Genomic DNA, 14,283 nt, shown 5'->3' with positions numbered 1-14,283 from the left:
AACATGCAAAATCATACATTCTAAAGAAGCTTTGTTTCAACAAAATAGATAAATTTCCGATATGTAACAAACACAGAATTTGACGTGATAAAATAAAAGATCATGAACTAGTAATTCATGATGGACATAAGATGGCTGAAGACGATCGATGACAGACAATGAGATGGCTTAAGCCGATCGATGAAAACATTGGTTCTTCCTTACAAAGTAAATTCACCGATGACAAAAATCATTGACAATAAGACGTGTTACTCACCTTTGCACGATTTCACAGTAGAAAAAAAAAAACAAAATTCAGTTGTGTTACAATTTGTACGCTTTGGATGATTTTTTAAGTTTTTTTAAATCTTATTTACAGATATTCTTGCCTCGTTGAATTCAAAAGATAGTCCTCTTGCTATCGGAAATCCCGCTGAACTAGCCAGACAACTTGGCCACATAGCTGAAGTCTCTATGGGTGGTTCATCAGGTGGCGTAGGTATTTCTGTCAGGCGGTCATATAACTGAAGCCTAAATACTTTTGAGGGGTAGTTATTAACTAATAACAGAAAGGAATCACATTGAATGCCAGCAAAGAGTCTGGTATGTATCAGATTTGAATCGTGTCGATCGTGTCGACCTGTTTTGAACAACGAGAATTTCCCTTATTTCCATTCGTACGTCACAGGCAGATTTTTTTTCAGTATTTTCAGGTACATGTAATACCAAGTTTAAAATCTCCATAATATTTTCCAGCTGTGCCGTCATACGATTTACTGACTTACAATAAACTGAATATTTTTTTTATTTAGGTATACAGTCTGTTTTTTACTGCAGTTTCTGGAGAACTACAGAAAGACCTTACACCAGAATGTCTAAGCAGTGCTCTCTCATTGGGTGTGGCTACTATTAGGAAGTACGTAACCTCTACATTAATATCATTTTGACTGGGCGTCAGGGAGGTCCTTTATAATGTAGTGGGTCTGAAATACGAGTGGCTCAAAATCATTATCTTGGAAATATATCAGGTCTGACCATTAAAACAAACAAGAAGCGATTGTTATGTTTTTTTTTCCTAAGAACACAAGAGAATCAAAAGAATATGAAATTATGCCTAAAAATTAAGAAAAATATTTAAATATTGCAAAGTTCAAGGGTTTTTTTTTAAATGTAATAAGCCTTTTAAAAATATCCTTATCTGAGGTCTAAACTTTTCTGACCAAAATTTCATTACGTCCTAATGTGAGGATCAAGGTTTATCACATGTATAAAAGCATGGTGGTGATTGCGTTCTTAGTCATTTATAGCCTAAACAATGGCTAACAATACTATTCAACTGCTGTATCTTGATTTGTTGAAAATATAATATGTATGATGTACATTTATAGATATGGTGGTGCGGACCCTGGGGACAGAACTATGGTATGTACTAGTTGGAAAAAAAATAAACTAAATTATTTAAAACATCGGGCATTTTATATGCCCAGCAACTAAAAGATTGAGGCATATGGTTTTATACCTATCAGTCCATTCGCCCGTTAAGCTAAGGTCCGTAATAAATTAATAAAGTTCAGTTCACGGATTACCGCGCTGGTTCCACTACAGATAAAATTCAAAGAATGATCCCAAAAAAGTCACTTTCCGTAATCCAACACAGATCCATTACGAACGCACTACAGTTTATCTACGGGCTTTCACGTATCTACTAAAAATTATTTAAGACATTGGCTAATTTCAAAACAATGGACCCCCTAAGGAAAATAACAAACGTATTCGATAAGGAAAAACAAAACAAACATATTCGATAAGGGTTTAAAGCCCAGTACCTAAGTAAATGAAATTTCTTTTGATTACCGCTATAACCTTGGTTCCCTTGATTACTCTTTCAAATGTCCTACGCGAGGGTCCTCGCTAACTTGGGCTAGCACTAATATGAACCCCTGAAATGTAAATATTTTGGCCCCCTTTTTGTACGTAATATTATGAAATGTTCGCTTTTTATGTGTTGTTGTTATTGGCACTGTAACTCCTAAGAATATCATTTATCCAGACCAATCAACATTTTCAAGCCTAATGTTCGTTTTACATGATATTATTTTTGCCTTTTTATCAATAATGATAATTTAAGACTGGTATGATTAAGTATGCCGTTGAACTGATATGTAAATTTTTTAATTGAGGTATTTTTATAATCAAATTACAATTCATTAACCCGAGTTGTCCAATAGTCACCATCTGTCATTGTCTTTTTCCAGTAGTCAACATCTGTCAATAGTAGAACATTTGTTTTGTTAATTTTTAAACATCTTTTTGTTTATTTGTAGTAAATACCAGGGTAATAGGAATGAAAACAAACACTGACTTTTTAAATAATTTGTAATAAATATGACTTCGAAATTGCATAAATTTCCATGTCCCATGCTATTTGTAGGCATAATGTTTCATGCTATGGGTAGGCATAATGTTCCATGCTATGACCAGGCATAATGTCCCATGATATGGGCAGGCATAAAGTTACATGGTATTTTGGGATACATTGAACGATATCTGGCTTTCTGTCCCTCCTTATTGATGACTTCTCTATAGCGACAAACTTACTATTATTAAGTAAGTTTGTATTGACACAAAGACGACAATGTCGCTGTATAATCAGAATAGGGAATATATTTCCGCTTCACTTTGATATCACAAAATCCATGTTGAAATATTGATTTGGATCTGGGAAAACTTTAGAGCTTCCTTTCCATTGTTTAAGGCAGCATACACCGAATCATGGGTAATCTTTGAGAGTAGGTTCCCATCTGTGTATGGTAATTATTTCGCTGTACCTGTGTATAATGTTGTTTAGGGGTCAGATGCAGCCTGTCCAGTGGTGTGGTTTCCTCGTCGTTCATTGAAGACCCATAGGTGGCCTTGAGCTAACATATTTTATCCCGGTGGTGTTGTTGTCTCTTTGACATATTCACCATATCCATTTCCCTTATATTCTAAAAACTACTTACTTCAAATAATTGAGTTGAGGATTGAGCGATCAAACGTCGAATTCCATCGTTACCGCTATAGGACGCAATCGTGCGTAACGTTTCGTAAATTCCCTGGGTATAAGAAGTGAAACATAGAGCGCCCTATTCAGCTACCCTGGGTTATAAGGGCATTTCGGTTTAGTTCAAGACATATATATGTATGTATTATTGAAATCGTTAGCGCGTAAACTTCTGAAACGTTTAAAAAAAACTTCGCACTTTGAGAAATGTTAAATGCTTTGCGTACGCATTATATTCCATGATATTGGTTCATTTTTCAACAGTGTATTATGCCCTGTTATTTCAGTTAGATGCGTTGTACCCAGCAGTTGAAGAATTTAAAGCCTGTTTAATAAACAAAAAGACATTTATAGAGGCTTTAACGTCTGCGGTAAAGGTAAGTTATGCTCACTAATGGAGGAATATATAGTACAAGGTGTGTCAGGCTCTGATCCCATTCCTTGCGTCACAAACGCGTTTTTCTATTGGTTTCTTTTCAAATTGTGCTTAATTATATTGTAAAATGATGACCTAGATTAGAATGATAAAATTCTTACTATAATGCCAGTTGAAATACATGTATCTATGATAATAGGAACTGTACTTCAATCTCGGTTGTGAATACTAAGTTTTTAATGTATTCCTACTAAATGTAGGGATAAGGTCACGAAGAGAATACCTAACAACACGCCACGAAAGGTCTAGGGCATTTTTACCCTTTTTGTTTTTTTGGTGTTTTTTTTTGTTTTGTTTTGTTTTGTTTTTGTTTATTGTTTTTGACAAAAGTTAGGGGGTCATTCCGCCGGTTCGGTTGAAGATCATCAAATAGTAGCCTTCCTGGTAAGAATAATGGACATCAGCTATTTCCTTTGGTTCAAAATCCGTTCAAATGTCAATTTCTTTTTAAGTTAGAAAATTCCCTTTATTGTTGTTAATTATGCAAATTTGTGAAGAATTAGAGGAAAATTGTTAAAAAGTTGTCGAAAATGCATTTTCGTATTGTTTTACTTAAATAGAACACTTTCAGACAGTAATTTCCATAGCAATCTACCATTACAACGTATAGTTCATTGCATTCTGTAATTAAAGAAAAACGCATCTTTAAATAGCGTAAGATGGTTATTGTGAAAAACGTAATAAAGCGCACGAACACGAAAGTATGACATTTGTGCCAAGCTTGAACTAATTACGTATTCGATTGAGTCAGTTTGATGAACCAGGAATTACAATACTGAACAACCCAAAACGCTCGCTCAGACGCATCATTTCTGTTGCCTCTCTTTTAAATGCTACTCCCAGTATTATGAATCTTTTATTTCTTCACGCTTGTCTCGTGTGTATGTTACTACAAGTACCGTGATGCACTTTTCATCAGTAAATACTGCAGCAGGACAGGACCTCAACATTTCTTTATTCAGTATTTATTTAATTTCTGAAGTATTACGCTCTCTTTTGTCCGTCATCTCATATACCAAATTTTGTAATGTGACTGTGACGTCATCAAACTTTTTTACTGATTTACTGTTATTCCTTAAATGTTTATACATGTACTTAAATTAAATTGTAGGGAATAACTGTTATATTTTTTTCGGTTTATTTGAAATAACCTCAATGCCCGTGGTGCACTCTTGAAAGTAGCAGGTTATTTAGTGTGCACCACGTGATTGAGGTTATTTCCTCACAGCCCGAAAGTATATAATAGTCATTCCTTACATAATTAATTTAGTATCTCCTGACCACTACTTATGCCCTATATACTTGTATATTTTCTAGGTAAATAGTAATTGAAATACGTTTACATGTAGACTGGCGTAAATTAGTTTATCATTGACACAACTTAAAACAATTTAAAAAAATGTGTGTGGCGCAAACGATACCTTTAAAATATGTAATTACGCAAAAGGATTCTTACCTACACTGAAGTGTCCGAAGCCCACCTGACTTCAGTCATTCCGAGTATTATATGTTGAAAAAAAGGGTTGGAATCCTTCATTAATATATTTTTTGTCGTTTTTGCATGGTTCAGGTTTTATTTTAAATAATATCATTTCTTAAATAACCCTTCTGTCTTAATTTTATGAAAGATTTCGTATTTATGAATATTTCATGTTTTACTACCAGTAACACATATAGTAAAATGCATTTACTATTTCAGAAATGTAATGATGGAGCCGAAGAAACAGCAGCAATGAAAGCCAGAGCTGGTAGATCTAGTTATGTCAGTCAAGATCGACTGAAAAATCCCGACCCAGGGGCAGTGGCAGTATCAATCTGGTTTTCGGCCGTGTTAGACGTTCTTAGTCATTGACTTAAAACGATCATCATTTATAAAGTTATAATTGTGATAGTTTTACTTCTTAAAGCGATAGTTGTATTGAGTTAACAAGATATATACTGTAATCAACATGTTCCTTCTCAGATAAATAAAGAAAAATCTGCATCTTTTTATAGTGGATTGAAAACAAAGTTGTTGACGTCCATCTGAAGTAAAAATGAAGGATGAATGATACTCTCCTGATGAAAAGATAAATGGTCATTCGATATACGTGATGATGTATCTGTTTTTAAAAGATGTGAAGTATTTGATAAAAAATGTAGTCTGCAAGATTTTGGCATATTGCACTGTTTTCACATGTCCTAACTGTTTCCATTAACTCTGTAGTATACCACTAGTAATTTCTTAGATTTGTCAAAGGCATACATACACATGATTGTTCACCCGGTAGTAATTACGTACCATAACACCTCTTGCTTGACAGACAGATCAGGACCGTATCAATTCGGTTGTATCCATTGTATCAGAGAAAAACGATCCATCAAATGAATTATTGCTACACTCTGAATGTTTCTCCTGATCAGATTTGTTCAGAGCTTGTAAGAGTTTGGCGTTATGCTCTTGTGCCTTTGCCCGGAGCTGAGCAATGCTCTCCGATCTAAAGTCTCGACTCTCAGACACTTCCTCCCGAGACTCTTCTTCTCTAATCTTTTTCGATGCTTCTAGGGACTTTTTGTGCATACCTGATGAAGAAACATCACAATATATCAAGTGAAGGTTACTAGCATGTTTCTTGTTTATTTTCCTATTTTTTTTTACTAACTTCTCTTCGAATTTAATGTGAGATATCCTGTTGAGTCTCTTTTTGTTGGTTATATAAATTGCTTTTTGTAAAGGATTTCAATTCGCTTGTTTTGTTATGTGTTTAATCTTTATATGTAGATTGACCGTTCAATTTTGTGCAAGTTGGCGGGGTACTTAATTTTGAATTGTGACAAATCTTACCAAGTAACCAGGGTGCACTCGACTTATCTATGCCTTTGTCGGCGCTACTAACTATGGACTCAGGAAGTGGGAGTGCATGTCGAACCATAGCTCCATACAATCCATATTCGGCCATTATACTGCTTTTGCCCCATTTCTTTTCCGTTTTTCTCCATTTTGCCCTTTTATTTTGGAACCATACCTTGAATTTAACGAAAGTATACCGAGTGAACTTTTGCTCCAGTTTCTAGTATAAAACTGTAAGACTGGCTTCGATTATAGTTTTGTTCAATTTTGTAAGAAATAATTGCCTTGTAATTATAAATTTCAAATAAAGGTGAAACTAGAGGTCAATGATAAAATAGTATATTGGTGTACTTTGTTTATTTTCTAAAATAACTTGCAGATTTTGGCATGTAAGCTTCCGTTCTTTATCTGCATTGACATGCACGCACGTGCCGCTATCTCCGATATAGCCGGAGCATTTTTGATTTAATAAATGCAAAGTAAACACTGGAAACAGCTTGACATTGGAATAACAACGATAAGATTTCCTGTGACGTCATTACCTGTATTCTGTCTTCTGGTAAATCTATTTTTAGCGCTAAAACTTCTCTGGCATACAAATCAGGATAGTGGGATTCCTTGAATGTCTTCTCAAGTTCTTCTATTTGGTATCCAGTGAATATTGTCCTTAACAAAAAAGGCATTTTCTTATATTTACCAAATTATATAAGATAAGAGGGTTCCTATATAGACTGACAGACTATCGTGTGAATTACGTAACCATAGTCCCGACCGGCATAGATAAAGACTGACAGACTATCGTGTGAATTACGTAACCATAGTCCCGACCGGCATAGATAAAGACTGACAGACTATCGTGTGAATTACGTAACCATAGTCCCGGTCGGCATAGATAATATTTATTTTGACGAATGAAGTGCAAGTCATTTAGATTGTTTGGAACGATGGAAACGGCACAAGAATGATTTCGCCAGAAAACTTCAAATATCCTTTCAAATATCTTCTGATTGTTACGTACAAAACTTATATATTGGCTTCTCCTTCTGAAGACCAATGTGAAGTAATGAGAGTGCTTAGTAATGGGCAATGAATTCCGTTGTCGTTTCTCCAGTTGTCTGAACTCACCAGAGCTAACAAGCAATTATTTGTTCGGTTCAAACTTTTATTGACAGAAATGATTAAATTGGAAAATTAGAGACATTATAGAATTTCTCCTTCCTTTTATTTTCCTTAATTACCGGAGAGCGCCCGATCTGATATCGTTAATAACGAATTAAATTTGGATGTTGCGCATGGTGTTTTGGACTAATTGACGTAGTTGGAGCAGGAGTGATTAGGATGTTTATGTCTTGGTCATGACATATAGTCAATCAGAGAAGTTATCTTATATACATTGCACATGCATCGCTTATTAAATTTACAATTCTAAGCAGTTTTGTTACTAATTTGAAATTTAATAACTCAATCCAAAGACGGATAATTTGTTTTCACTTGAGTAGTTCCAATCATCTCCTTGTAGAATTTGTGTGGGCAATTTTCGAACTAGCTTTCCTTTGCTTAAGACAATATTTTTGAAAAGAAAATATTCTAAACTGCTCTTATCATATGTATTATAGTGATATTATAAAACTCTTTGATCCGTCCGTCAATGTGTTAAGACTTGTTTTGCTCCGTTCTCCAATGTGTTTTAATTGTTTTGATCCGTCCGCCAGTGTGTAGAAAAATATCCCTTATTTGTTGGTTAATTTTATGTAGAATTAATAGGGTATGTAAGTCTCGTCACGTGACTCCGTGATTTCATGTCCTCATCTCCCATTCAAATGCATAGAGATTCGTCATTAACATAGCATTGAGTTCAATGTTAAAAGCCAAATACATCTTTGTGAAAAAATACTGATAAAAAATTACAAATATCTTGTTCTACTCGATAAAGACGTAAAAAAAAGCATAAAATAGAAGATTTTGCATTGGGATACATCGTTTCAATTTTCCGGAAGTAAGCAATAAAATGCAGACCGGTCTTCGGATTTTGATACGTTCTACATCTAAAATTCCGGAAGGGAAACTGAAACTAGAACGAGACTTACAAACCCTATTGTCGACTCAAACCTTAATATTGTTTCTGAAATTAAAGCACCTGCACCATTTTCTGTATGTCTTTCAGCACATTGGTTATTTTTATGTGCAAAATTTTTGTAAAAATTAAATTTGTAAACAAGTAAAAGAAGAACCATAGACGGTAAAATGTTTTTTTTTTTAAACAATTAAAAGAAGAGAATAACTAAAGACGTTAAAATGTAATTTGACATTTTATGCTGTCAATGTGCTGTTAATTGTACTATTTTCTTTTGGTCGAGAATTTCCAAAAAAAAACATCCTTTCAACCGTTTAAATGTATGGTTTTCCACGTTCTATATGTTTAAAGAAAAAATCTAATAGCGGTACAAAAATTAGTGACGAGACTAGAATAGGGCACAAAGTTTTACATTTACCAATGTGTGTAAATTTGCCAAGAATACACACATCATAACCAAAGACTATATCTCTAAACAGACTAGAAATCTCTTCTCCAGTAATGCTGAAACCTGTTTGTTACCAAAAGTAGTTTATTTCTTACCTGTGTCGTCTCCTTTTCTTTTGTTTTTTGTTGATTTGTTGATCTTGTTTCTCTAGGTGAGCACATTCAGGTCGTGACAATCCTGTTAACGAAATTCATATTTTTATCAATTATGTTTTAGCTGAAAACAACCATGAAATAAACAAGGAAAGAATAGTATTGTTTTATGATAGGTTGTCATTGTTTTGTAACAATGTCGATGATAAGCACTTCTAACATAAATAAAACAAAATTATTACTGATAACTTGAACGTGTTCACACAAATGTTTTTTTTAAGAATGGATTTATATTAATATTTGTATAAGACATAAAAAAAATATAAAAAAATAATAATAATAAACGAACAAACCCAAGACAATGTTAACATTTACGGAATGTCAGAATATATCTGCTAAGGTCGTTCCGTTCAACAAAAATCTTGGCTCCCACTCGACAGATTGATTTCAAATTTGGTATGTGACTTTATAAAGATGCATGGGGCATGCATACTTTGTAAGCGGTTTTGGTTGCTGTCCGATGTCAACTTCATATACGGTACGGGTATGCCCAGCACGACAACGCGTACAACTTCATTCACTTTACCGATCCGGGCAGTATGGTACTTTTTTTTCCTTTACCGATTCGGACAGGGAAAGTATGGAACTTTTTTTTACTTTACTGATTCTGCCATGGGAAGTGTAGAATTATTTTCCCTTTACCGATGCGGAAAGAGAAAATATGTAACTTTCTTCCCTTTGCTAATTCGGACAGAAGCAGTATGGATCTAATTTTCTTACTCGGTTCGAAAAGTTGATTTGTTGATGCAGATAATATAAAAACATAAATTTGTTTAATACTACCTATAAGTATAAAACGCGACTAACATGTTATGTGCGATTGATGTTTAAAATAAAATAAATTGTAAATAAAACATGGAAGATAATATTGTTTATGGAATTTGATTTCACTTAAAGAAATTTTCTAATTATTTTTATGTGGGTGCTGAGTGTCTTCTTTTTTCCTTTTAAATGATAATGGCAAAAATAAAATAAAAATAAAACAAATAGTATTTGACACTTAAAGGTTCCGACACCCTGCCGTCAACACTGTCATGCCATTCAATCAAAGATTGTGTCAAATCTGACGATAATTTCTGGCTCTCTTTAACCACTTAACAATACTTAATAGTGACTAAGACAAGTGTGTATAAACAAACTTTAATTCTAAGATACACAAACACCGAGGACTGGTAGATTCAACATTCATATTTAGTCATACCATTTGTTAGCGGTGGTAATATTCATTTTATTTTGATTTTTCGTTATTTAAATTTAATATGTGACTTTAACACGAAAATATCATAAAATGGATAGATATTAAATTATTAATAGGGGAAATGTACTATGCAATAAAAATGTTTCCTGTTGACAAATTAGCTGAAGGGGCAGGATAAATGGTCAGCGACCGACGTGAAAATGTCATCAGTTTATCCAGATGACTTAATTGTCATTTTGTTCACAAATGCTGTGTGGTATCACTGAAGGTACAAAAGATCACACTCGACCACGATCTCCCGTGAATCTTAAACAAAACATGTTCTGTGCTGAATTGGTCATCTTTGTATAAGTGTCAATAACCAGTTGGTTACGGCTAGTCTCTTGTCTAATGACAATATCGGACTGGTTAATTAGAAGGCTCACTGCGACCAACTAACTTGCATTAATCTTCCAGTCAAATCGTCAAATCAGTTTGTTTAACGAATTACTAAATGTGAGAATTTTACCACATCCCTCGACAGATATTCGACGAAAACGGTGAGAAGTTAAAGCTTATTACTATTGGCTGCAGTACCAAAGATTACAAATCACTTTTAGATATTTGAAATTTTTAGAATTTATCATGATGAAAATTTGAGTGTCACTCCATTCCACAGATATGAATAATACTAATCTCTTCCGTATAATAAAGCATTTAAACAAATACAATCCCATCAAAATAAATACATAATGCGGCTATACTTTGTCACAATACCTAACAGTCCTTTCGGTCATGTTTAAAAACGCATTATTTTAATATTCAATGTTGACTACGGTGATGGATTCAAACTAAATTTTGAAAATTGGGATACTGAAAAGAAGAAAATTCTGTTGGCATTCCTTGGATATTGAAGTGTTATAATAAGAAAATGACTAAAATGAATAAGTGAACAATAGCCAGGTTTAAAAGGTAAAAAGAAACTACATACAAATAAAGTATTAATAAAACGTATTTTTTAATTTTTTTTGAACGTTTTATTAATATTTTATTTGTATTTGGTTCTTTTTTACCTTTTAAACCTGGCTATTGTTCACTAATTCCTATTTACATGTACGTTTTCACAACATTTATTATTTCTATTTTCTAGAAGTAATTTATTTAACTGATTAAAAATAATGGAATAATAGAAATCCAATTAAAAAGTAATTATTTATGTAACAAGGTTGATTTTAAACATTGACCAATAATGGTCATTTTATCTGTATTTTGTTTTTATATATTTAAGTATTGATTGATAAAATATGTTATGAACTACCTTCTCTGGCATATTCTATCATAAAATTTTATTTTAAATTCACTATATCTAAGACGAATTGTAGGTAGTTGTGTAAATAATGAGTCCATTGAACTAAAACAAACTGACTTTATTTCTTTACCATTTATACTTGGCACTTTTTTACTATAGTCAGGCAGCGTTCTGTTAAATTTCCTTGAATTGCAATACTAGTAAATATAAAAGTACTTCCAATGTCATGTTTAGTTTGGCTTTATTGTTATCACCAAACATACCAAATAATCATTATTTACAGTACTTGTATCAGTCCTATTTTTCACTGATTGAAATTTGATTGCTCTGAATCGTACTTTTTTGTCATATATATAATGATCGTAAAACATTTTACTATTTAAAATAATAGATTTCACGATTTACTGGATTTAAACGTAAATTGTTCAAGCAATGATTACATAGCAAGTAATGTATGTGTCTAAACTACGAACAGTCTCTCCGTCCGATTCATTGTGTCTAAGCTACGAACAGTCTCTCCGTCCGATTCCTTGTGTCTAAACTAGGAACAGTCTCTCGGTCCAATTCACTGTGTCTAAGCTACGAACAGTCTCTCCGTCCGTTTCCTTGTGTCTAAACTACGAACTGTCTCTCGGTCCAATTCACTCTGTCTAAGCTACGAACAGTCTCTCCGTCCGATTCATTGTGTCTAAGCTACGAACAGTCTCTCCATGCGATTCATTTTCTTAAATTTTCATCGCAGGCTCAAGTCTTATTTCACGTCCACAATATTGACAGACAGGTACAAATCGTCCATCATGTTTATTGGCATGCTCATTTTTTCCTTTATAATTATTGAAAGATTTTTCATGGAAAATATTCTTTTTTCAAAACTTCAGATTTAATGCATGTTATAAAATCATATAATTTTCTTTACAAAAAAAATAATACAGCGTAACGATTCACCAAACCCTCCATATATATATTCAATAAATAAGTATTTTTTTTATGAAATGAAAGCTACATGAACAGTTTGATAAGCTCTCTAGGTCATTTTAACCTGACATATTTAATATTTTGTTCTTTGTCATTCATTCGTTCTATTGAATAAAATTTTGTTTTCTATTGCTCAATTTATTATTTTTTTATTTAAAAATTGATGAAGTAATATTTCAAAAAAAAAAATGACCAAGAAATGAATTGAATGTACTGTAGATATTTGGATTATTTTGTTATCATTTATTTGTGCAGTTATTTTTAGTTTGGTTAGTTTTTCGTTACAACGCGTACTTACAATTTTTACGGAACTTACTGCTTTACCAAATATAATTTCTATACCATTAGCGTGACTGTTCTTTACACATTATTCTTGATAAAAAAATTTCTGTCTTTAAACTTATACTTCCCCTTCACTAGAGCTAGTCTGAGTTAAATATCGGATCTTGTTCAAAACATTAAATAAGATCACACAAATAAATAAAATAGATAAATAAATATACATCAGTTTGATACTCATGGGATCACTTATTAACATATCTAACTAGATCAGAATTTTGTTGAAATCATAAATTCATGGATTATGCACAAAAGCTTCGAAAAATTGAAATATCAATAAGAGAATTGAAGATACCACAAACAATTATATAGTGTGATACTTGTCACTTCACTTACTTTAATGATAGATTATTATACACAATTTTGTTCTATACCCTACATTTCTATCTTGTAATGAGCATTGTATGAAGAGAAGTGAGTACACATAACCAACCTTCATCTAGGCTTGGTGCCTTGACGCCATAGCCAATATTTTCTGTGTATCTTGTTGTCCCCGGAGGCTGTGTACTGGAGGCTGTGTCGTATCTCCACGGACAGAAGGTACTGCTCGGTGGTTGTTGAACATTCTGGTCTCTGAAGAATCCCTGGGTCTGAGAGTCAAATCCATTAGCAGGATATTGTGTTGTAAGTCCAGGCACATAAGGTATATTACTGTAGCCCTGTCCCTCTATAAACTCTGGGCTTTGTCGACAGTTCGATAATCCTAAGATCTCATGTATAGCAAATGATTGTCTCTGCTGTGATGGACTATATAGTGTTCCACTATTATACTGGAAACTCTGTTGACTATTCATGGCCAAAAAGTCTTTAAATGTTGGTAATTATGCCGTATTCCGATGCTAATTGCGGGTTGGTACGTCTTAGCAGGCCAATTTGGAACTGTTACAATTAGGTGTTAACGTCGCTAATTATATTCCACTATGCTGCACCAGGGACCAATGGATCTTCAACATCCCACCATTTGCATAATTCGTATTATTATTTTTACCTGTTGTGGGATGTACCTTCCCAACTAACGAGGTAAAATGTCACGTGAGCTTTCACATCCTAATTACCTTTTTTGTTTTTCGGTTTTTATCTCCTCCCCTCTGTTTACACAAACAAGTTGTATTTGTCAATCACTTGTAAATTTCGACAGGTTTTAGAGATTTAACTCTGACTGAAACAAACACGAACCTTCTCAAAGGGGCGCCTTCATACCATCTACAGATCTAATGCAACAACTTAATTCGATTTATGTCAATTGCTCGTAAAAATCATCATTGATATAAGTTGGAAAATGTGTATTTTTGGTTCTAAGTACAATTAGCTTTTATGTAAAGGACAAAAAGGAATAAAATTAATTGCCACTCTGACGGATGTCATGGAGAGAGACTAGGACAAAGTTATTTAACAGAACATGCCCTCAACTCATACAAACTTAAATAGCAACATGTCGTTTACCCTATTGCTGTGAAAGTTAACAGTTTTCTTCAACTGTTCAATATTTTTTAAACCATTCGATTTACGATTAATTTCAGT

General features: G+C 33.3%; 2 protein-coding genes across 6 annotated transcripts in view; one reads left to right on the top strand and one right to left on the bottom strand.

Annotated features, from left to right (window-relative positions):
* The window catches only part of LOC148623260 (triokinase/FMN cyclase-like), a 31,411-nt gene extending 25,963 nt beyond the window's left edge, over positions 1-5,448 (top strand). For all 5 annotated transcript variants that reach the window (XM_088564976.1, XM_088564977.1, XM_088564979.1 and 2 more), the window contains 5 exons: positions 359-474; positions 792-895; positions 1,368-1,401; positions 3,310-3,399; positions 5,158-5,448. In XM_088564976.1, the coding sequence (XP_088421102.1) occupies positions 359-474; positions 792-895; positions 1,368-1,401; positions 3,310-3,399; positions 5,158-5,310 (497 nt within the window). In that variant the 3' untranslated portion in view covers positions 5,311-5,448. The remainder of the gene's footprint in view (positions 1-358; positions 475-791; positions 896-1,367; positions 1,402-3,309; positions 3,400-5,157) is intronic.
* Positions 5,449-5,585: 137 nt separating this feature from the next.
* LOC148623259 (visual system homeobox 1-like) lies at positions 5,586-13,663 on the bottom strand. The gene is made up of 5 exons (XM_088564982.1): positions 13,196-13,663; positions 8,906-8,987; positions 6,831-6,954; positions 6,283-6,463; positions 5,586-6,020 (listed from the first exon to the last, which is right to left on the bottom strand). Exons 1-5 carry the CDS (start codon positions 13,554-13,556, stop codon positions 5,767-5,769), a joined length of 1,002 nt encoding a protein of 333 aa, XP_088421108.1. The 5' UTR covers positions 13,557-13,663; the 3' UTR covers positions 5,586-5,766.
* Positions 13,664-14,283: the final 620 nt, after the last annotated feature.

The sequence above is a fragment of the Perna viridis genome, chromosome 2 (genome assembly GCF_037379345.1).
Source record: "Perna viridis isolate PV_CMFRI_1.1 ecotype Kerala chromosome 2, ASM3737934v1, whole genome shotgun sequence".
Lineage (NCBI taxonomy): Eukaryota > Metazoa > Mollusca > Bivalvia > Mytilida > Mytilidae > Perna > Perna viridis.
This window is presented reverse-complemented; position numbering and strand designations above follow the sequence as displayed.

Bases quoted from the DNA above. Each gene is read 5' to 3' on its own strand.
- LOC148623259 (XM_088564982.1), bottom strand. From the start codon at position 13,556: ATGAATAGTCAACAGAGTTTCCAGTATAATAGTGGAACACTATATAGT. The intron at 8,988-13,195 runs GTTGGTTATGTG...TTTCGTTAACAG, and splicing joins GGCACCAAGCCTAGATGAAG to GATTGTCACGACCTGAATGT. The intron at 6,955-8,905 runs GTAAGAAATAAA...TTTTTTGTTAAG, and splicing joins AAGAAAAGGAGACGACACAG to GACAATATTCACTGGATACC.